The sequence below is a fragment of the Manis pentadactyla genome, chromosome 12, assembly GCF_030020395.1.
Source record: "Manis pentadactyla isolate mManPen7 chromosome 12, mManPen7.hap1, whole genome shotgun sequence".
NCBI classification, from domain to species: Eukaryota; Metazoa; Chordata; class Mammalia; order Pholidota; family Manidae; genus Manis; species Manis pentadactyla.
The window spans coordinates 101,844,094-101,866,133 of record NC_080030.1 but is presented as its reverse complement, the minus strand read 5'-3'; the positions used below and the strand labels follow the sequence as shown (position 1 = coordinate 101,866,133).

The 22,040-nt window shown below is 48.3% G+C and overlaps 1 protein-coding gene across 1 annotated transcript; it reads right to left on the bottom strand.

Moving 5' to 3' along the window:
- Window positions 1-3,501: 3,501 nt before the first annotated feature.
- On the bottom strand, window positions 3,502-10,846 carry PRDM13 (PR/SET domain 13). The gene is made up of 4 exons (XM_036890449.2): window positions 10,688-10,846; window positions 9,088-9,219; window positions 8,672-8,792; window positions 3,502-5,243 (listed from the first exon to the last, which is right to left on the bottom strand). Exons 1-4 carry the CDS (start codon window positions 10,829-10,831, stop codon window positions 3,502-3,504), a joined length of 2,139 nt encoding a protein of 712 aa, XP_036746344.2. The 5' UTR covers window positions 10,832-10,846.
- Between the last annotated feature and the right edge of the window lie 11,194 nt (window positions 10,847-22,040).

The window sequence follows — 22,040 nt, the reverse complement described above, 5'->3', positions numbered from 1 at the left end:
ACAGCATTTCGGAATTTAGTGGAAACTGAGTATTCTTCTTCCAGTTCACTTAACTGCTATCAAGCGTTTGCACCGGTGTCTGAGCTTAAAATGAGAAGATGGCTTTATAATGTGTCTGAAGAAGCTTCTCTTAGCAAAGTATGAAAGGCCTTTATTTACTGAAGTTGGTACGAGTTTGTCCGGGGCTTCTTAGAAGTGAATCAAGGGGAGACCGAAAAAAGCCCTGCAAAAAGATGTTGATGCTTATAAAAGGGCGTCAGCCTTTACCTGATTTTTCGAAATGAAACCACGAACAGTTGCTGGAGTTAGTTTACTATTGTTTGCGGGCTTACTATGCCTCAGGCTTGATTCTAAGCGGTTTGCTTCCATTATTAACTCTTAGTCTTCAGAGCTACCCTATTGCTTATTTCAACCTGTTTTACAGATGAGGAAATTGAGGCAATAGAGAGACTGGTGCAAGATGTCAAGTAAGTGATGGAGGCAAACGTAGAATCTGTGTCTGTATGATTACTTAGGTTAGTGAAATATTTTGATGTCCAAATTAAGTAGGCCCAAACAATCTAGAGTCTTTCACTTCTGAAAGGCATGATTCCTATCTCTCTCTTTTTTTTTAATTCTTTGGTACAAAATATTCAGTAAAAATCTCAGAAACTTCCAGGGGCTTTAGGGTAACCCTCAAAGTTAGTTATGGTCATCAGGTTGGAAAGGATTGAGGGCTGCACGGTGGGAGTGAAGAGATAAGGAATAAGGAGACCGAAAGAAGTAATCTGAGAAATGCAATTTCAACTGAGCCATTTAAAATAAGTAATATTTTTGTTACGGATTGCATATTTCTGATTTGACTTCACCATTAAAATAAGTAATTGCATTCATTATGTATGATAGTGTGCAGTCCCTGGTCAAATATACAGCTTATCTGAGGCAGCCTATGCACAATGACAAATAACCTTCCCTTAAAAGCCTGTGAAGTCTCTGTTCAATTTTCATTTTTATGTTGGAACTTATTCTAATAACATAGGAGATATCAATTTACAAAGGAGGAAACAAAGCTAGGGGGTTGTTTTATTAATCTTCATGAATTCTAAATGTATTTCTTTCAGCCAAACTATTTTTAACTTATTTCTTGAAAGGTCATTTTCACACAAAATGCAAAAAAATTTTGCTTGGTACTGAACTAAACTAGGAAATGGAGAAGAAAGCGTGACTTATAGCTGATAAAACTTTTCCTGTTTCAAATCTGGGCAGCCTTTCTCCCTTTCCCTGAGGACTCTCCCATGATCTGATTTCAGAAACGTTTTCAAATATTTCTCTATAAAGGTAGATTTAGTTCCAAGCAATAATCACCTGACAGGGCTAGACCATGACACTAAGCAAACGGTGAGAAGCCCTGAGCCCTGGAGCCCAGGATGAACAGGCAGATGCTTGGGTTCACTTCCAGTTCTGTGTAGCAGGGCTCTCCCTGAACCTGGTGAGATAAGTTCCCAGTCACACCCTGTGGAGATGAAAGGATTGTAAATAGCATCAGGTTCTGCAAAGCGGAGGTCCTCAATAAATAGGATCATTGTCACATGTGCGTGTTAATCCACACATATTTCTTGCTTCTCTTTGGATGTTCTTTTACAAAGCAAAACATTCTCTGGCCAGCTGACACTAAAAAACCTATAATTCCAAGCATAAGTTTTCTCATGGAAGAAATATTTTTGCTGATCACCACCCATAGAAGTCAAATGCCTCCCCCTGTCATGCCTCCTGCTGTGATGGGTCAGAAAAAGTCCCTGCCAGCCAGCTGGTGACTGTGGCCCAGCAGGGTAGAGACTGCTGCAGTGCTCAGGATTAAGAAAATAATGGGCATTTTTAACTGAGTTAAATCATCTGGCTCATATCCAGACCTTTGGTGGCCTACTAGAATCTTCCTACCAACCCCTGGAAGAGCACTGGAGACCTGAGCTCTTAGGGTACCTGCCCTTAGCTGAGGGGATGACTAACCCTCCACTTCCTACATAACTGCACTGAGACCCTCCCCAGAGTATATATCTGTGTGTGGGTGGGAGGAGGGATGCTTTCCAATTTAGCCCACAAAATTATATTATTTGATATCCACTAGCTAACATTAATTTTTTATACCCATAAAGCCACTACCTCTAACCTTGCCATTCTAATTATGGGCCTCCTAGTGACCTTGAAGAGTATTTTTTCTGTAAAATGGGACCCATACCCACAGCATGTGGTTGGAAGGACTACATAGAAAAAAGAAACCTACATAGAACAAATTGATCAGCACTTCCAATGACATAGATCCTCCTTTAGTATTCGTTGACTGAATATTAAAGTGAGTGAATCAGAAAGTGTACTGAGCAAGTTTTCTTTTTTTTTTTGCTCCTCAAGAGAAGTGCCATCAAAATGGTACATAACAAGAAATAGTGATTATACATTTCCATAATTTTTTCCATAATTACTTTTGATGAGGATTACTTTTCTTGAAGGTCATTTAGCTGCTTTCTGTGAACATGAAAACACTTAGCATGTTAACAATGGTTTCAGAAAACGATTGTTTTGCCCGTTATCTAGGAGCCTGTGAAATGCACATACTGAAAATGGTATATTTCTCTGTTACAACACTACTTAACACTTACTTTATGAATAAGCAAATGTCCTATGGTTTATTTTATTACGGAGCCTCCTCAAAAATCATTTTCAAGTTAAACTATTTAAAGGATCTGCTGAAATCGCTAAGTGAACAAACTCTTTTGTATCTTTATTAAAGATTGCACAAACTGCAAACGAAGACGAAAATACTGAAGCCACTGTACATCGTTCATTATAAGACAACATACATCACATTTGTATTCTACCAAATAGGACATTGTCTTTTAAATTATGTATCACGTGCTCTTAGATTCATGCTTTAGATATTTTACATTTGTCATTATTCTCTTATAAATAATTGCAACCTGACCAATTTGCACACCTGCTACCACTGGAAATTCAATGAGCGGAAAACAAGTGTCATGATGTGACACCTACCGAATTGTGACTACTGTTTTGCCTATGCAGTGAAATGCTAATGTAAAATACACACAAAAAACATGTTTCGAAAGGCACGATCTCCTCCACAGAAAAGAATTTCAAAATTACGTGGCTGTTAAAATCGGCGCCCTCGAGGACGCTGTGATATTCGCATTAACGTGATCCTGAACCTCCAGAGCAGACCGCCTAGGCGGTTGGGGGCGGTGTGGGGCAGCCTGTCCGCCTGTCCAGAGGCCCGGAGCGCGCAGGACCCGCCGCCCCCCGGCTGCCCAGAGGCCTCTCAACTTGCCACCTGACTTTCAGCATCGGACCTGGGAACTCCCACTGTGCTTAATCTGGCGCGCGACCAGACTAAAAACGGTTTTGCCAGCAGCTCCTCCTCCTTATCACCTGGAGCTCCTCCTCTCCCAGAACAGAACCCCTGCTGCTCGCCGTTTACCGCCCCGCAACACACCCCCTGCCCCGAAAGGCTCGTTAGGAGTCGAGCCCGCCGCCGCCCCCGGCCTCGGGGTCGCTTTGGTCGTCCGTGAAGCAGACATCCACCTCACTGTCGTTGTCGCTCTTGGGGTCCCCGGGCTCCGGGGGGTAGTCCAGCCCCGCGCCGGGGCCGTCGCCAGCCTTGGCGAGCATGCTCTGGCCCGGGTGGCGGGACTTGACGTGGCGCTCCAGGTCCCGCCGGCGCACCAGCACCTTGCCGCAGAACTCGCAGCGGTAGGGCGTGTTGCCCTCCGCGTGCAGCCGGATGTGCTTGTTGAGGTTACTGGGGTCGCCGAAGGGCCGCAGGCATACTTTGCACTTGAGCGGCTTGTAGCCCGTGTGCGTCCGCATGTGGATCTTGAGCCCGTACTTGCGCGAGTACAGCTTGCCGCAGTAGAGGCACAGGTGGCCCGTCTTGGGCTTGCCCGCGCCGCCACCCCCGCTGCCTCCACCCCCAGCACCGCCCGCCGCCACGACGGCCGGTGGCAGCGTCCCGGCGTCCAGGCGGCCGCGGCCCTTCCCGGCCGCCATCTCGGACAGCTGCTGCGTGTGCATGGCGATCTCTCGGTCGATGCTGGCCAGGGAGCCCAGCTCGGCGGGGCTTAGAGCGGCCGCCGCCGCCGCCGCGGCGGGCCCGCCGAAGTAGGAGAGGGACTCCGGGTACTTGAGCAGCCCGCCGAAGTGCAGTTTGAGCGGGTAGTAAGCGGCGGCGGCAGGGGAGCCGTAGAGCAGCTCCCCGTTGTAGACGGTGAAGGCGGGCAGCACGGCGGGCAGGGGGCCGCACTCGCCACCCGGGTAGGCTTTGAGCCCGCCCGCGTCGAGGGCCGGCAGAGCGCAGCGCTCGAAGGGCAGCCCGGCCGCCGGGGGCAGCTGCGCGAAACGCGCCCCCGGTAGCGCGGCGGCTGCGGGCTGCGCGCGCTCCACGTGCTTGAAAGCCGACGCCTCCTCCGGGGCGCCGGGGATCAGAGGGAAGCCGCGCAGGGGCCCCGAGCAGGGTAGGCCGGGCGGCGGCGGCGGCTCCGCCGCGAGCAGGCACTTGGAGTGGTGGTGGTGGTGGTGGTGCGCGTGGTGGTGATGGTGGTGGCCCGCGCCGCCTGCCACCGCGTTCTCCCCGCCTCCGGGGCGCCCGCCCGCCCGGCTCCCGCCCAGCAGCCTGCCGAGGGCCAGGCCGGCCCCCGGCTTGCTGCCACCCTCCTCCCGGTAGGGGTCGCCGTGCGCGGCCGAGAGCGCCCGGGCAGAGCCGGCGGGCTTGAAGGCCGAGCGCACTCCGGGGTAGAAGGCTAGGCCGCCGCCCCCCGCTGGGGAGCCGCCCACGATGCCCAGGAAGTGGCCGTGTCCCCGGGCGGCCCCGTTCGTGTCCGGGGCGCGCTCGGGCTGCTCCTTGCCCTTCTTGGACGGCCCCCACTTGGCCGGGGGCGGCGAGGTGGCCGAGGGCGCGGAGGAGGCCTCGCGCTTGATGCCCTCCCGCGCTCCGCAGGCCTGCAGGGGCGGCGGGGCCTGCGGGTGGGGCCGCAGAGTGGCCGCCGTAGCGGCCGCGGCGAAGTCGGGCGCCGGGGGTTTCGGAGAGAAGCGAAGGCCATCGGCTGCGGGGGCAGCGCTTTGGCGAGCCGCGTGCTCGTGGTGCAGGTAGGTGCGGGCCCCGCCGCTGCTGAGCACGCAGTGGAAACGTAGGTGCGCCTTAAGGCTGTTGGGGTATCTAAACGTCCTCCAGCAGTACCAGCAAATGTAGCGCTCCTCCCCTGGGCAAGAAAGAGTGGAAAAGCGACCCGGTGAGGCGCGAGCAGGAGGGACAGAAAGCACGCGCCAGCGCACCCAAGGCAAGGCCCAGATTTCGACCGGCGGTATGGGGAGCAGGGTCACGGGGAACAAGGGAGTTCGGCAGCCCCACTGTAGCAAGTACCCTGAAAAGCCCCAAATGGCCAACTTTGTCACCATCTCCATCCTCTGGAATTACTCAGAGACGAAGAAGGGTGACCTGGGCCTTCCCAGTGAGGACTTTCTCCGGCTCATCAGAGCAAATCTTCGTTGGGAGGGCAGAGCTCTGGCAGGCTGGCCGGGGAAGAGATGAGAGCAGAGAGCAGCTGCTGCTTTAAATCAAGTGCTGAGTCTGTGCTGTGCCCGGGCCCATCTGTTGGCGTTTGCAGAATAGGTGGCGTATGTCAAGGAGTTTGGAGAAACAACAAAGACCAATCTAATAGTCGTGAGCGCCTCATTACCAGGGGAGACAATATCTTGTATGTATGGGCCATATGTAATCATTCCTTTCCCTAGAACAATGTCTTTTATGTCCACTACCCACCCTGCCAACCCCCTCCCAGCCTTTAAACACTTTGCCTGAGGTTTTCCTGGAGCGTGACCAACTGAAGGACCACAGAGGGACTATGCTTTGCTATTCTTCAAAATTATTTGTATCTTTATTTCCTCTTAACCTCATTTAATTTGATGGAAGAAAGAAGAAGTTCTGATATTCTAAAACCTGAAACATGATGTTGCATTATCTTGTCAGTTATTCCACTTGGTAATTAATTATCTCCTAGATAGCTACACAAATCCAAGCTTAGCAAAATCCTTGGAAAAGATACATAGTTTACTTTTATTACATGAATATGTGTGTGTGATATAGATATAGATACTCAGCTTTTAATAAGTGCACAAGTTTCTACCAGGAACTGTATACATGTTTTTGGTGTCAAATCTTTTTTTCCATTTAATATTGACATTAGTTACTTTTATTTTGCCAGGCTCTGTGAATACAGTCAAGAGACACATGTATGAAACAGATTCATCACATGGTAGAAGTTAATTTTCACTCAAAAAGGTTATGTTACTTCTGTGCAGAGAACAGTGGTCTTAGAATTGGGTTTCTTTTTTAATGCTGTGGTTTGTTGATAATACTGAAGGGAAGTGTGTCTGTGAGAAGTTAGTTGAGCCACAAGGAAGTATTCAAACATGTGTCAGTCTCATTAAATCGAATGGAAAGTTTAAATCTCCCCCTCTTGCACACAAGCAGCTTGAACTTCTAAAACATTACTACAGAAACAACAGTGGGGAAAAAATTCCAGATACTCACCCTTTCTTGTATTTTACCTCTAGCTTTGCATAAGGAAAATAGTATCCCAGAAAACTAAGATGAAAGTTTCTTTAAGGAGCAGTTTATTCCAGCCGAAGCCAAAGAACAGAAAGAAAAAGTGGAAGATGATTTTCGAGAGACCCCATCCTAATTGTTTATGAAAGATTTAAATGAAATCATATTAATATTTCTGTTGTATTGAATAGCCATGTAAAATAAATATTGAAAAGGAGAGGCTTCCTGGATTCTCCTGTCAGGCATATTGATTTAATATCTTAAATGGCCTTCTTTCTCTTAAGTTCAGAACCCCCCTTTCATCGTCCCTTTTTAGAGAGGGAATTTTCAGAGGCTGTCCCGGAAAGTCTCAGCTCAGTGCAGAGCCAAGTTAGCTCTGTTCCTAAAACAGAGGGTCAGTATTTTCCTTAATATTACTGTGGAATTGAAACCCACTGGTGTTATTATTGGAAAGATAACAAGCCATCCCTACTTATTTCTTCCTCTTTTCAAGATTTAAGTAAATGTATGTTTTCTTTTTCAATATGTTCCTTTTTCAGTTTCTCCCAACCAACTGACATATTTCTCAAGACTCTGAAATTCAACCTATGCCAAAAGTATCAAACACACTTCATAAGTGACTTTGCCTCCTCTCCATGTAACCCTGAGGTTGCCAAGATGTCAAGCATCTCAAAGCTGGGAAGTCAGGGTTCAAAATGCCCATATAACTTGCTTAGTTTAAAAGAAAGATGCCCATATATTCCCCAAAAAGAAAATGGTATCTATTTTAACATCTGTTGCCATATGATGTTTATAAGCTCCATTGGCTGAAATGAAAACACGAGGACCCCACTCAAACAAGCTGCTTTTGTACTGTTTGAGAGTGCCTGTTGGAAGGGTGTTGTGTGCAAAAATGCCTGGCCACCAAAGGCCAGTGGCCCTCTGAATTGTTCTGTGGTGATAGATTTGAGAATTCTCCACTACGGGGTCTTTGTCATGTTTCACTTGTACTGGAAGTTGACAAGAATTTAATCTCTTGTGATACAAGGAACAAATTGCTTCAAGATCATTTTTGTGACTACTGTGCAAACAAATCTACCGATAAGACAGTGATACTTTGAAATGCACTGATTCATCGTTCTGAATAAACTACAGTCTGTCTTATGCATGAGTACTGCTTAACTCCCACATTTATACTGATTTCCTTAGCCCTGTTTCCAAAGGGGTGGGATTGAGCAGACCAGGAGGAGAGCATGTTAAAATAGTTAACAGAGTTCATTATGCTGACTTTAAATGTAACTGTGTCTTTAGGAGAAATTACACACGAAAACAGCAAGGAATAAAAGCAAGTCATGGAAGTTTTGTGCATTAAAAGGGAGTCTCCAGATCTTAACAATTTTAGCACCTTCCAGCTTTTTTCTACAGGAAATGTTCTTCAGTGTTCTGAAGAAGGTCTGAAAATGTTTTTCTCTTTAGTTACTGCCCTTTAATTTGCATAAATCCGCTCTTGGCTTTGGAAGGGACCGAATAAATCTGAGAAGAAACTGGGATACATCCCAGATTCAATCTAAGTAGGGAGGGAGAAATGAATAAATACCATTTAAATGGAAAGGACTTAGTACCTGCCAACTGACCAGCTGTAAGTACCGTAATGCTTCTAAAATGCTGTGTAAATATATTACTGTCCTCCCAGCCAGTGGAGAGGAGATGCCCTTCCAACTGCTAAAAACATTCCAGGTTTGAGAAAGGCTTTCTCCGAGTTCATGGTGTGATTACTCTAAAATGTGAAGGCTTTCTTTATTGATTCTTAATTGAGTAACTGTCTCTTTGCCTATGCAGTAGGAAAGGATGATCACCATGAACTCCATAAGGATTCCCTGCCATCCTGAGCCAGATTATTATTGACACTGTTGTTACCATTTACTGTTGATTTTAAGGAGGTAATTTTGATGTCACCTCTCTGCCTAAACAGACATGGAGCATGAATTCAGTTTCACACGGCGCAATAGTAAGGCCCTACAAGTCTGGGGATAAACCCAAAGACTGGGAACAGGCTGGACTCTCGACCACCCGGGTGGCCCAGAGCGCTGCTTGGAGACATACCTTTCTCATCGTGCGTCGGAGTTGCAATCGTGGGAATGTCAAACCACTGAGCCAAGGAGTTGGAATACCACACAGTCAGCTCCTCCCCTGGCTGGACATCTCGAAGCGCTCGGTAGAAGATCTGGGACGCAAGGAACAGGACAGCTTGCTGTCATTTCCTGGGTGGTGGGTCAAAAAACAACTGAGAGGAAAGGTTCGAATCCCTGCTCTGATGCTGTGTGACCCTGGAAGAGCTATTGGATCTCTCTGAATCTCACTTCCCTCATTTGTCAAATGGGGGAAATAATAGTATCTACCTTAGAGGGTTGCTGGGATGGTTAAATGAGACTTGGAACCAAAAAGCTTTGCTCTTAGTATTGGTGGCCACGTCAGTGACAGTTAATAGATAGAATTGGGGGTGGGGGTGCCCACAATACCTGTCCTCCGGGTAAGTCTGCAATAGCTTCCAGAGTCTGTTCCTGGGGGTTCCTGGCTGCCCGGATTAACCCTATCCATTCCAGAGGGGAGCCCCCCGACTCGTCCACCAGCTCCCCTCTCACCAAGCGCACCTGCAACACAAGCAGTGGTTGTTCCCCCCCCCCCTCCCCGTGCCGCAGGCGAGGCCCAAACCCAGAGAGAAAGTTAATCCTCCACCTCACGCGACTCAGGAAAATGGGGGTGTTCGCTGTGGCCAGATCTCTGTGGGCTGCTGGGAAAAGGGCAATTCCTCAGGACCCTTGCCTGCGGGCGCGGAGAGGTCGGCTAGTGTAATAAACCCCGCTCTCTCCCACTTGGCAGTACGGGGGGTGAGCGCATCCTCCCCGGGCTCCTGGGTGCCTCTTGTACCAGGACGTCCCTCGCTCCCACGCCACGTCTCCCCCTTGCAGTCCTGAGAGCAGCCTGAATACCAGTGTACAGACGTTTCGAGGTCGGTCCCAGAACTCAGGACGTCCTCCACCCCATCTCCAGCCTCCCCATTCTTGCTGCACCACATGGATGTGCTGAGGTGCCAGCGAGCCCCGCAGCTGAAGTGTCTGGACAAAGAGGGCTCAGCTAGCCGGCTATTTAAAAGCAATTAAAGCGCGTTTAAAGAGGGTTTGGTACGCCGCAAACCGGCTTTAGACCGCGGGGATAGAGGATGGTTCACAAACAGCCAAGTACACGGCTGGGCACCGAGCAATTCCTTACAAGAAAGCTCTAGGCGGCGGCTGGCACAGCTCAGGTCCTCTCCCCGCTCCACCCTCACCCGGAGCCCTGCCTTCGTTTCCCGGTCCCTGCCCACCTGTGCCCGCTAGGACGCCTCAACACCTGCAGGCGTGTCTCAAACCCCTCTCCGCTGTTTGGGGAGTCAGAGCTGGTGGGTCGGTCCTGACGCCTCTCAGCTGCGCCTCGGACTCCTGCTGGCGCCCGGACCTGTGCCCCAGGCGGGTGGGCGCTCCGCGTCCCGGGAACCCGCATCAGAGCCACCACCTGGCTCACCCTCTCTCTCCCTTTACCCCAAACCCACAAGCGGACATCGCAGGAAGAAAAATCGGGAGAGGTTGGTTCTAGGAAGTGAGCGTTTCCCAAGGATTATTTTTTCGGAGGAGATGAGACTAAATTATTTAAGGTAAAGTTACGCCTTAAATTACCATATTGAAGGGAAGAAGGTAAGACAAGTCCTCAACACCCTGCGCGTTGTACACCAAAAAAAAAGGCGCGTTTGCTGAGAGAGGATGGTCCCTCGGCGCATCTGCAGCGGACCCCCTAGAGCTCCAGGGACACCGCGGGTTCCCGGCGGTCCCGGCATTAAACAGCCCGGTGCACCCCACCGGGGGCTGTCCCCTCTCAGCCGCGCGTCCTTTCGCCTTATCCCGGCCCACGTCCAGCTCTCAGTTAATGCGACTTGAGGGGAATGATCGGAGTCCCCTTCCACCTGGCAGGATTGACAGGTAACGACTCAGTCACCCCTTTTCTCCACTTGGCCCATCTACCCCTTTCCTGGGCCAGAGGACAGGGAGGCGAATGGCAGGGGGCGGAGGTCGGAAAAGCTAATACCTTTTTCTTGGGCCCGGGTTCCCTGCGGTCTGACAAGTACTTGCCCAGCTTGAAGGTTCCGGGCACGGGCCCGAGGCGCAGGCCGGCGGGGATGCAGCAATCGGCGCTCACGCTGGTGGCCGAGGCGCGGGCGGCCGCGTGCATTGCTGCCGCCGCCGCCAGGCAGATGCTTGGGCGCGCCGGGTCCTCGGCAGGGCGCGAGGGACAGAGCCCAGCCTCGCGCGAGCCAGGGAGCTGCACCCCGACGTGCGTCCTCCGCCCGCGGAGTGACGCGGCGGGGCCTGCACTGCGCCTTTTCAATCGGGGCGGGCGCCTTTTGGCACCGCGAGCGCAAGGGCGCGGAGTTTGGTGAGAGAGTTGCTCTGCGGAGCAGCTGCAGAGTCCCACCCGAGAGGGTCACATGGAGTGGTTCCCTCAGCCCTCTGCATAATCGAGGCCTCTGAATGGCTGGCGCACAATGGTCCAGGCGACCTTCCCATTCCTAAAAATCCAATTTGTCAAGGGCGAAGAAAAGGCGCTGGTGAATCAAAGGTCCGGCGGGACCATTAATCCTCAGCATGGGGTATTGTCCCCGAGACAGTTACGATATTTTAAGTGACAAATCCACTGTATAATTTCTCCATAAATTTTACTTCCTTTTATTGTTCGCCGACAAACCAGTTTTGGGAAATAAGTGACTACTTTAAGTCTACTTGGCTGATTCCTTTGAGCCTTGGTCTACTTCAAAGATTTTTAATTCTCTCCCCTTGGCTTTATTGTAAAGGAAATTAAACAAAGAGATGGGGACTGTTTGGAGGACTTGTTAACTTCTATTGATTTCTGGCGTGTGCCATACAGAAATTAGGCAGGTACTTGATGGGAAAACACCAGAAAATACCTACACTTTTTAAATAACGACCATATTACCATTTCAGGGGAATTGGGTTCCGGCCAGTCATCTATTTAGAACCACTTTATCGCTCTCTCTGTCCAGTTTTGCCCCCGAAATATGAAGCCTCTGGACCAGTTTTGTGAGACGAGGTCAGCTGTGCACCGTTGCTCTGGGGTGCACCCCAGACCCGCACTTTCTCTGGAGAATGGGGAGGTGGGGGACGGCCACAAGACCGCGGCTCTGCCAGGGTTCCGGCACCCTGACCGCACCCGAGGATGGAAGAGGGGCTCTGCGGGCTGAGTTTTTATCTCGGCTCCCCCACGTGCCAAATGACCGACTCATGCCCTGATTTGCTTGTAAGTTTAAGACGGGGTAAGAAGTCCTTGTGGCTAACTTTTCCAGAGCCGACAAACCCAGTTTTTCTTTTAAAAAAAAAAAAAAAAGTTACTCTATCAAAGGCTGGGAAAAGAGGTTGAGGCTGGCGTTGGCAACCCCTGTCTTTAGCTCAGTTCGTGAACTAGGAGGAACGCGTACTTCTCAGTTAAACCAGGCTGCTCCTCGTTTTCTTTAATGGGAGCCTCCGATTTGTGTGGGGACATTCATTTTCAGAAGACCCCTGAGGAATCGAGTTCATCCGATATTTGTGACAGTTCTGCCTGCTCCTGCCGCGCACGGCTCCTCCCAGCGCTGCTCCCCAAGTTCTTCGCACCAGGACTCGAGCCGCCGCGGTATTCCGGGAGAGGCCTGAGCGACTCGGGGCTTCAGGCCTGGTGATGGAGGCCCAGCTGTACAAATGGGCGGGGACTCCCAGCAGCGCCAACAGAATCCTCCACCCGGCTCTGCCCTAGGAAAGTGCGGTTCCCAGGCCACTGGCGGAAGTGACTCCCAGTAACAACGGCGGCAGGACGCAAGGTGGCGACACCTGTAACTCAGCAGTTTGTCCGACGGGGCCTTCAACGAGGCTCCCTGGAGCATCCTTCAGCAGAGACCTGCATTCGCCATCCCGGACACGACCAGAAGACTCCGGGTCATTCGTTCTACGCTGTGTCGCGCACGACTCGAGGAACGTTCGGTGAATTACTTCAGAGTCTCCTAATTCGTAAAAATGGATATGACAATGCAAACGGGCCCTTGGCCTCTTCCACTCGGGTTTGCTGCACTTGCAATGATCTGCAGAGTGAATGCGTTTTGAGCGCTCCAGAACTCGTGGTTTGCATAATGGAAGAATCCAGGCCAGGTCAAGGGTCTCAAGTCTAAGTGTCTCGTGGTGGTCCGTGTGGTCAAACGCGGCCGGCAGGCCTCGGTGCTGACTCCCAGGTGCGTGCAGGAGAGGACGGCCGCCGCAGACCGTCGCCCCTCCGACCGGCAGCCAAGCCAGGCCCAGGGCCACTTCCGGAGGGTACTGCCACTGACTTTTCCTCTTAACCCTCCAGTTGCCCCTCTGCAGGCCGCGAAGGCTGCCTAGACGGAGAGGAGGGAGCCTTTGATCCGGCGGCCCATGAATGGCAAAAGCCGGGGGAGGGGAGGAGAGGAAGCCGCTGCGAAGAGTCGAGGGCAATAAATTTAAGCCATGAACATGTCCCTCTAACCTCTGGCCTGGCGACTCCGGGATGACACCCAGTTTAAATTACCAGCACTGCAAGCGGGAAGGGGCGAGCGCGGGTCCTGGGTTTGGGGCTCCTCCCCCGGCCCTCCTTAATGAGTGAAAAAGCGTGAACGACACGCGAACAATTTTATCAATAGGACCATGTAAAGGCCGACTGTGAGGAAAGTTATTTATTAATATAGCCAATTGTGGCTGGTTCCCAGCCCCGCGAGAAGAAAGAGACCGCGCCAGAGGCATTCACACCAGCTCACCGAGTTTTATTCTGTCCTGTGGCTCAGAGTTGAAGTTCCCCAAGTGAAATAAATTGTCCACAAAGGAGGAAAGGAACACATTTTCTTTTATTTTTCCTCCCCTAAAAAGCAAGGGTAAAACCAATCTAATGTGCCCAGTGGAGCAAGATGGGCCGTGAAAGGCTGGGTGTTAAAAGTAAAAGCGGGCTGTGCAGCAAATGGGATGGAAAATTAAATGAAATTAAATAGCTTGAACGACCGTATTGTCCCTTATTAAAAAGACACATTAATTACATGGTCTCAGCCTTATTCAAAGACAATGTTGAGACTCAATCAAAACATTCCACTTGGCTTTTTTATGGATTTAAAACGGGCGTCCGGAGGCCCTGTTAAAGCGAAATCTCCTCTGCACCGAGGTGCGGGGCGAGGCGGTTCTGGGGGCGGCCCTGCAGGGGGCCCGGCGCGCAACGGTGCGGGTAGCAGGTAGGGGCGGAGGGGGCCGGGCTGCTCGGGGTGGGGGGGGGGCGCCGCCCGCCAGAGGGCAGGCAGCAGGGCTCTAGTCCTGCCGCGGCGCCGCCTTCCCAGCGGCTGCCTAGGGGGCGGCCCCCCGGCTGCGCCCGGACTGGGGCGGCGGCGCCCACCGCCTAGAGGTGAAGCGCCGCCACCGAGCTCCGGGCGGGGATGCGCGGCTCCTTCCGCGACGAGCGGCGCCCAGCCCTTGGCGCCCTGGGGCCCTCGGCCTTGAGGCCCCGGAAGATGGGGAGCCGCCAGCACCCGCCTCCAGCCTGGCGGGCGCGGAGAGCCCCGGACCCGCGGAGGGAGGCAGCCGCGGGGGCAGGGGCGGCGGGCGCGGACGCGCGGAGGCGGAGACCGGGGCGCGCCGGGGCCCAGGGTGGCCGGCCGCGCGCCCCGAGGGCGTCCGCCGCCCGGCTGAAGGGTCAGCGCGGACCAGCTGCGCGGCCCCCGAGGCGCGGGTGGGACATTAACGCCGGGTTTGAATAGGGCGGCGGCGACCGGCTCTGGGAACGCCACCAGATGACACGCCGGCGACGGGGCCGTTTTTCCCCTTAATTGCGAGGCCTATGGGTGCGGCGCGGCCCAGAAGCTCCAAACGCACAGCCAGGACGCAGCCGGGACGCCGCTGGTGGGTTTTGTGGTGCCTTTTTTGTTTTTCTAAGTCCTTCATTGGAAGCGGCTCAATAAAAGTATTCAGAGCCCCTCTCAAGTTGCCTTTTAACCGGGAGTTCCCCAACTTATTTCTTGGTTCTTTCGGTTGACATGGTGCAAAGAAAAGTCAGCGAGCGTGTTGCTGAATTGCAATGTCTCGGGGCACCTCCACATTCAACGCTCCTCTGCCGGCCGCTGCCGAATGAGCCCGCACTCAATTCGATTTTCCTTGCTGTTGGGCACATTTAGGAGCGCCTCTATTTGTGAAGTTCATTTCTAGGCAAATGTATTCAAGAGCTGATGGGAATGAATAGGACCGTGTGTCAGCCGCCCCTAATTGGGATTAAAGCACTTAGGAGCATATGCAGAGAGTGACAGAAATTCTCAGGTTGCATTGTGTTCAGACTTCCACCCGCTTGGACGCTCCTCCTCCGAGGGAGATTTATAACACTTGCAGGGAGAAACTGAGGAAAGAAAAGCGCACGGAACAGAACAGGGCTAATGGCTCACCATGGGGCTGCGGATCAGCAAGTGGTGGTGACAGCTTCTGAGAAAAGATGCTGGCAGATAATTGAACGCGGGCGGGGGAGCGGGTCTGAACTCTTTAATCAGAAAGGCGGAGAGTTAAAAGGCGAAATAAAGATGTTCTTGAGATTCCCAGACGGTTTTTTTCTTTTCTGGGTTTTTTTTCCCCCCTTTAAGAGCTTGACTTTCTTTTTCTTTATCTCTGCCTCCCATCTCCACCCCCCCAAAGAGCATACCCTCTCTCAGGCAATAATAAGAGCAATTTGGTATTTGAAGTAAGGAGGGAAAGTTTTTTTCTAAGTATCTTCTTTTGTATGCTAAAGAGATCGCCACGCCCAAATAAGTCAATGAAAATATTTCCTGATGTGTGACAGTGTGTGTAAACTGTACAAGCACTGTTAAAATACAAGCATAATGGAAAGTATTGTATGCATTCATCTCCACACTAAAGCGGCCTCTGGGTTTCCGAGCTGAAGGCAATAAGGATTTTTAAAAACCGAAAAGCAGCCTGGAGCTGAGGTTCGGACAGTTGTCTAAGCAGAGAGCAGTCCATTTTAGCCCCTGAGGAGCAGAGAAGCCAGAAATGAACTATGAATACTGAACAAAAGAATAGCGAGGGAGAGAGCAGATCCAAATTATCTGGATTTCCTTGTTGGTTTCTTCATTTGTTTAAGTCCACCTGGAAGTGTTAGTTTCCTGGAAGGGTGGGAGACTCTAGGTGTCTGAGCTCCCTGACAGCAAGGAGACTTCTCACCATATCCCTTTGGATGTTGTTTTGGATTTGGTATCCTAAGAATGCATACCCAATGAAAAGTTATTTTTGAGCTTTTTTAAAAATCTGCATGGGAGCAAAGGAAAAAGTGGGTGAAAATAAAGGAAGGTGATGTGTAAATCAGGAAAAGAGGTAATAGTGGTTTTTGTAAAAAAAAAAAAATTATACTACAAAATGAGGCTCTCAGACCCAGTATCTCTAGGGACACCTGATGGCCACACCAAATCCAGGCCCCCAAGTTCCTTCCTGAGTCCTGGTGGGAGGCTGGGATCTCCAGCTACAGAGGGGATTCCCATGACGGTGTGACAGAGAGACAAGCCCCACTAGTGAGCCTTGAGTCAAATATTTCTCTCTCTTCAATTCTTCAAAAGACCTAAATACCTCCTTTCTCTCTAGGCTGGTCCATCTCATGAAGAAAGAACTTCTAAATCTCTCTTCAGGGAGCACAGAATTTTCCTTTAACCCATGACCTGGTTTTCAGCTCTTTGGAAAGTGACGCACAATGAGAGGAAGTGGTCCTGGCAGATACCATTATGGCCCCTAGAGCAACCTGTGAATGATGGAAATTCATTATGTGGTGGTGATGACAGCAATGGGAACAAAACAAGAAAAATATCCAGCTCATGTCACAACTAAAACCAAATTCAGGTTCATAGATCAATTAAGTCCACTAGCAGGATTCCTATCTACTTTCCTAATGCCACCACTAATTAGGCATTTGTCTGATTTAAAAGGCAATGCCATCACTCATGTCATTTATGCTGACATTATTCATGTCCATGACCAAATGAGGATAAACTTTAGTTTATTTGGATTTTATATATCCTTCATTTTACAAGAGGGATTCACATGCAGATAACCTTTCAAATACAATCACAACATAGAAATCAGGTAAGTTAACAAAAGATGGATTTTTATACACATATATGCAATTTTTCTTAAACAGTTTTGTTGAGATATAATTATCATACCATACAACTCACTCATTTAACGTGTACAATTCAATGTGGGGGTTTTAGTGTAGTCAAGCGTTGTGCAACCATCACCACAATCTAATTTAAGAACATTTCCATCCCTCCCCCTATAAGGAAGCCTATCCCCATTAGTTATTATTCCCCATTTGTTCCCAAGTTCCCCAGTTCTAGGCAACCACCAAATATATTTTCTATCTTCAAAGACTTGCTTATTCTGCACATTTTGTATAAATGGAATCAGACAATATGGGGTCTTTTTGTGACTGGATTTTTTCACCTAGCACAGTTTTTTCAAGGCTTATCCATATTGTAGTATATATCAGTGTATCATTCCATTTTATGGATGAATAATATTCTATTTTATTGATATATCACATTTTATTTTTTCATTCATTTTGATAGGCCTTTAGGTTTTTTACACTTCTTTGCTATTATGTGTAATTCCACTAGGAACATTTGCATACAAGCTTGTGTGTGCATGTTTTAATTTCTTTTGGATATATACCTATGAGTGGGATTGCTGGGTCATGTAATAACTCTATGTTTAACTTTTTGAATAATTGTCAAACTGTTTTCCAAAATGGTTGCACCAATTTACATTCCCACCAGTGATGTATGAGGGTTCTTATTTCTCTATATCCTCCAACACTTCTTATTATTTGTCCTTTTTGAATCATACCCATCCCAGTAGGGGTGGAGTGGTATCTGGTAGGAGTTTTGATTTGCATTTCCCTAATGACTGAAGGACTAGTGCTCAAGCATCCTTTCACATGTTTCTTGCCATTTGTATATCTTCTTTGAAGATGCATTTATTCAAATCCTTTTACCCATTTTTGATTGGGTAATTTTTCTTTATTATTGAGCCCACATACATTTTCTACAATTTTTAAATGCCCAGCACAAAACAGGTTGTCGGGTTTAACCATTATAACAACACTAGGAGGTAGGTTTTATTATTTCTCTTTTACCAGTGAGAAATGTTCAGAAAGGTTAAGAAGCTAGCTTAGGGTCACACAGTATGTAATTGAGACAAACTTCTTCCCACATACTTCTGAGTTCAAAAGGCTGGCCATTTTCCCTTGACCACACTGTGTTCAGAAGGTTTAACTGACTGCACCTATCTACTTTTCTCTATGAAGATCATTAAGTAATCACAGGATGTCCTAGTGGTTGAGAGAGTGAGCTCAGAGTCAGACTGCCTAGGTTCAAATCCAGCCTGTGACACTTACTAGCCATGTGATCCTGAGCAATGGTAACCATTCCATTCTTCAGTTTCCTCATCTGTGAACTATGAGTGAGAAGATCTACTTCACAGGGTTGTTAAGAAAATTGTGAGATAGAGGAAGTACTTAGCACAGCACTCAGAACACAAGTTGTATTCAGAAATGTTAGTTTTTAACATTTTCATGATGATACTTACGCTTACCATTTTCTGAACCCTATTGTAAAGTACTGTACTTTTAGGCTAGAAATTTATACTTGATAAATTAAATGGAGTAGGCCTTCTGAGACCTGAGGCCACTTAGGCAATCACAGAAGATACAGTCACATGTACCTCAGGACCACGAATAATTGACGAAGGGAGGCCTCACTTTATTGACATAGTCCAGCTAATAAACGAAGAGGAGTTCAAAAAATCACATATTATTATTTTGCAATCCACAGTGAAATAATGGATGAGAGTAATGACCACCAATGCCAGCATCACCAAGAGCAAGCCAAGTAGGTATTATGTGCCTCTGAATGGAAGTAAGCAGCACAGCCTATGAACAGTCTTGCCGAACAAGCAAGTGAGCAAAACAAAAACGATTAAACCTGAATCTGATTGTTCTGAGAACAGGACATAAAGAGGACAGATGAATTTGATAAACAAATCCAGGGATATCCAGGGGGCAAAGAATCAGACTATAGAACCCTCTTTTGGATAAATGACCTGTTCTCACTTCAAACAAATAGGTTGCAAGGAGGAAAAGGAAAGAGAAGAGGAACCAAAAGATTTTTTAAATGCTTAAAGAATGTAGTTGTTGTGAAATGTGTCCACAGATTCTTTGACAACCCTCCCCTCCAAAGGCGGAATCTGAGTGGGGGCCATACTTAGGGACTTGTTGGTAAGGAAAAAACTATGGCGGTAGTGAGTGTGTGTGATACATGAGACTAGACCATAAAGATATTGAGTTATCTCCTCAATATCTCTAGAACTGACTAGATATTTAGTGATTTTAGGAGTTCATGCTAATATTAAGTGGGATACTTGGAGTCTATTCCTTTTTTAATCCTTTTTTTTTCAGAGATACATGCTGAAATATGTACAGATGAAATATGATGTCTAGAATTTCTTTAAATAACTCTAAGGTGGGGGGCAGTGGGTAGAGGTCTAAATCAAGATCTCTTCAACCTCAGCACTATTGACATTTGGGGATTAGATAACTCCTTGCTGTGGTGACTGTCCACCAGCATCCCTGGTCCCCACCCACGAGATGCCAGTAGTATCCATCCTCCGATTATGATAGCAGACATTGCCAAACGTCCCTGGGGGTCAAACTCAGCCACAGCTGAGAACCAAAAGAGATGCAACAAAATTGGCCGTAAATTGCTAACTGAGTAACAGGAACATGGGGGTTCATTACACTATTCTCATTGCTTTTGTGTGTATTAGAACTTTTCCAAATAAGATATTCTCAATAAAAAAGAAAACTTAAAAAAAAAAAACCCTGTAGGGGAGGAGAGATCTGGAGCAAGTGGTAGATATGTGCCAATATTCCATTAAAATCTGTGGGGGGGGGGGAGTTGGTTTTTTTGGTTCTGAGATCTTGTAATAAGCCCTGGAAGAGCTGAACCAGAGAGCACGTGTTGAGTCGCAGAGTCTGCGATCTAAATGGCCAAGTGGAATCCTCACAGCTACCGGGTGTGCCCCACCAGCCCACAGGCAAGGTGTCCAGAGCTGTCACGACCACACATACTATTCCCGTGACATTGACTAAAGCTTTCTCTTCTTCTCAGAACAGAAACTACCAAATGTGGTCTGTGCTTAAGTCAATTATAAATGACCTACATTCACTTTATTTGTGCAAGAACCTTCCTTTAAAAAAAAAATGAGTGAGGTTTATTTACATTCATCCTTGACCTTTGAGGCCTTGCAGTTCTGCTTTTTGAGACCAATAGAAAGGATGCAACACAGCGGGTTAGGGGAGTCTTCTGTATTGCTACTGAGTTTGGGGGTACTGTGCTCCTGATTTGATGCCCTATGACATACCTGCTTCAGGGAGGGCTCTTATATTGGTATGGGTTGAAATGTGCCCTCTGAAATTCATGTCTTGAAATACTAACACCCTGTACCTCAGAGTGTGACCTTATTTGGAGTTTCCAGACGTAATCAAATTAAAATGAGGTCATTAGGGTGGGCCCTACACCCATATGACTGGTGTCCTTATAAAAAGGGGAATATTAAGGCCCCGGAAGATGACTGGTTAGTCAGAGACTGGTAAGATTCCTCAAGGGAGGAACAACCTAAGACAGGCACAGTCGCAGGGGGGCCATCAGGTGAGAAATTGGAGATCAACAGAGGTGAGGCTTAGAACCTCACTCCCCCTGTTTTGAGAGAAATCTTCTGCATCCGTGTATGTTTTATTGCCCTTGTCTAGCTTGAATTAACACTTAGTCTACAGGCACACACCTGATCATCTACATTTGCTCTCTTCCAACACTAAACTATGTTTTCTACCTTTATCTTGCATCTACCTACCACTTCAGCATTTTATTAAAAATAAAAATAATAATAATAATAATAAGGGAGAAATGTGGGATTCACATATAAATCAAGTATAAAAATCAAACGAATATTCATATTTTACCTGATTGTTTATAGTTCATGATGCGTGATCAAAACCGAAAGTTTCTGTGATGGCTGCCCTTGTGCTGTTCACCATGTAACTTATTCACTATGTAAGAATTTGTTCACCATGTAAGAACTTGTTCGTTATGCTTCAGAAGATTGGAGACTGATGAAAATTAGGCTTGGGGTGGGTTAATGATTGTGCATTGAGCATTGACTCCCCTATACAGAATTTTATTGTCGTTAACAACCATTTGATCAGTAAATATGGAGATGCCCTCTCAAAAAAAAAAAGGGGGAATATTAGACACAGATACCATATGAACGTGAAGATAGCCATTGTCAAGCGTAGGAGAGGACTTCCTCACACCCAAGATTGTTCAGAAGAAACCAGTTCTGCCAACACTTGGATTTTGGGCTTCTGGCCTCCAGAGCTGTGACAATGCATTTCTGTTGTTGAAGCCACTCGGTCTGTGACACTTGGCTGTAGCTCCCTACAAACTAATCCAGGTACAGACATCAGAGACCCTCTTTGAATAGTCGAATCAGAAAAGGATATTATGTGGTTCTGATTCTAAGAAAATTCCAGAAAGACTGACTTGGAGGGCTACTCCCCCAGGAAAACTGCCCAAGTTAGAAAAGAGGACGGCTCTACCGGAGACACCACCGCTGCAGCCCTGGATGGACACAGACCCCCCAGGATCACATTGCCAGCTCTGAGCACGGACTGCTGCCTCAGAAGCTTGGTATCTCTGCTACTACTTCCACAAAAATGGATTCCACACAGCTATTTGCTTTTTCACATTACTTACTTCCAAACCAAAGTCCTGGCCCGTAGTGTCTGGCTTACAGCCCAAGTTGCATTGCTGTGCCCTAGATGCTGAGAAAGTGAGCCTTTGACGTACAAACAGGGATGAGAGCTACAAGGTAGGATGTTCCCAGCGATAGCTGAAGGGTCTTCATGGATCCTGGTGCACACACACAAAATAAAACATGATACAATTTCACCACATTGCCTTAGTGATTGTAGTGAAGTCTTCTATTTGCCTCCCAAGCATCCATTCTCCCCATCTTCTAACAGAACCCTGATTATATTACATTCCAGCTGGTTACTCTGCTGTCACAGACTATGTGTCCCCAGTCTCTTTGTAGCAAGATGTGGTTAGGTAAGTCCTGGTTAATACAGTGTGAGCAGAGTGTTGTCTCAGACTAAGGAGACAACTCAGCCCCCTTTTGCCTTTTCTCATGCCTGAATGCAGACATGATGGCTGGTGCAACAGAAGCCATATTGGTCCATGAAATGACACTGTGTATGAAAGCTGTGCAATGAGGATGCACGAACAGAAAGAAGCAGGATCCCAGGTGACTTAATAGAA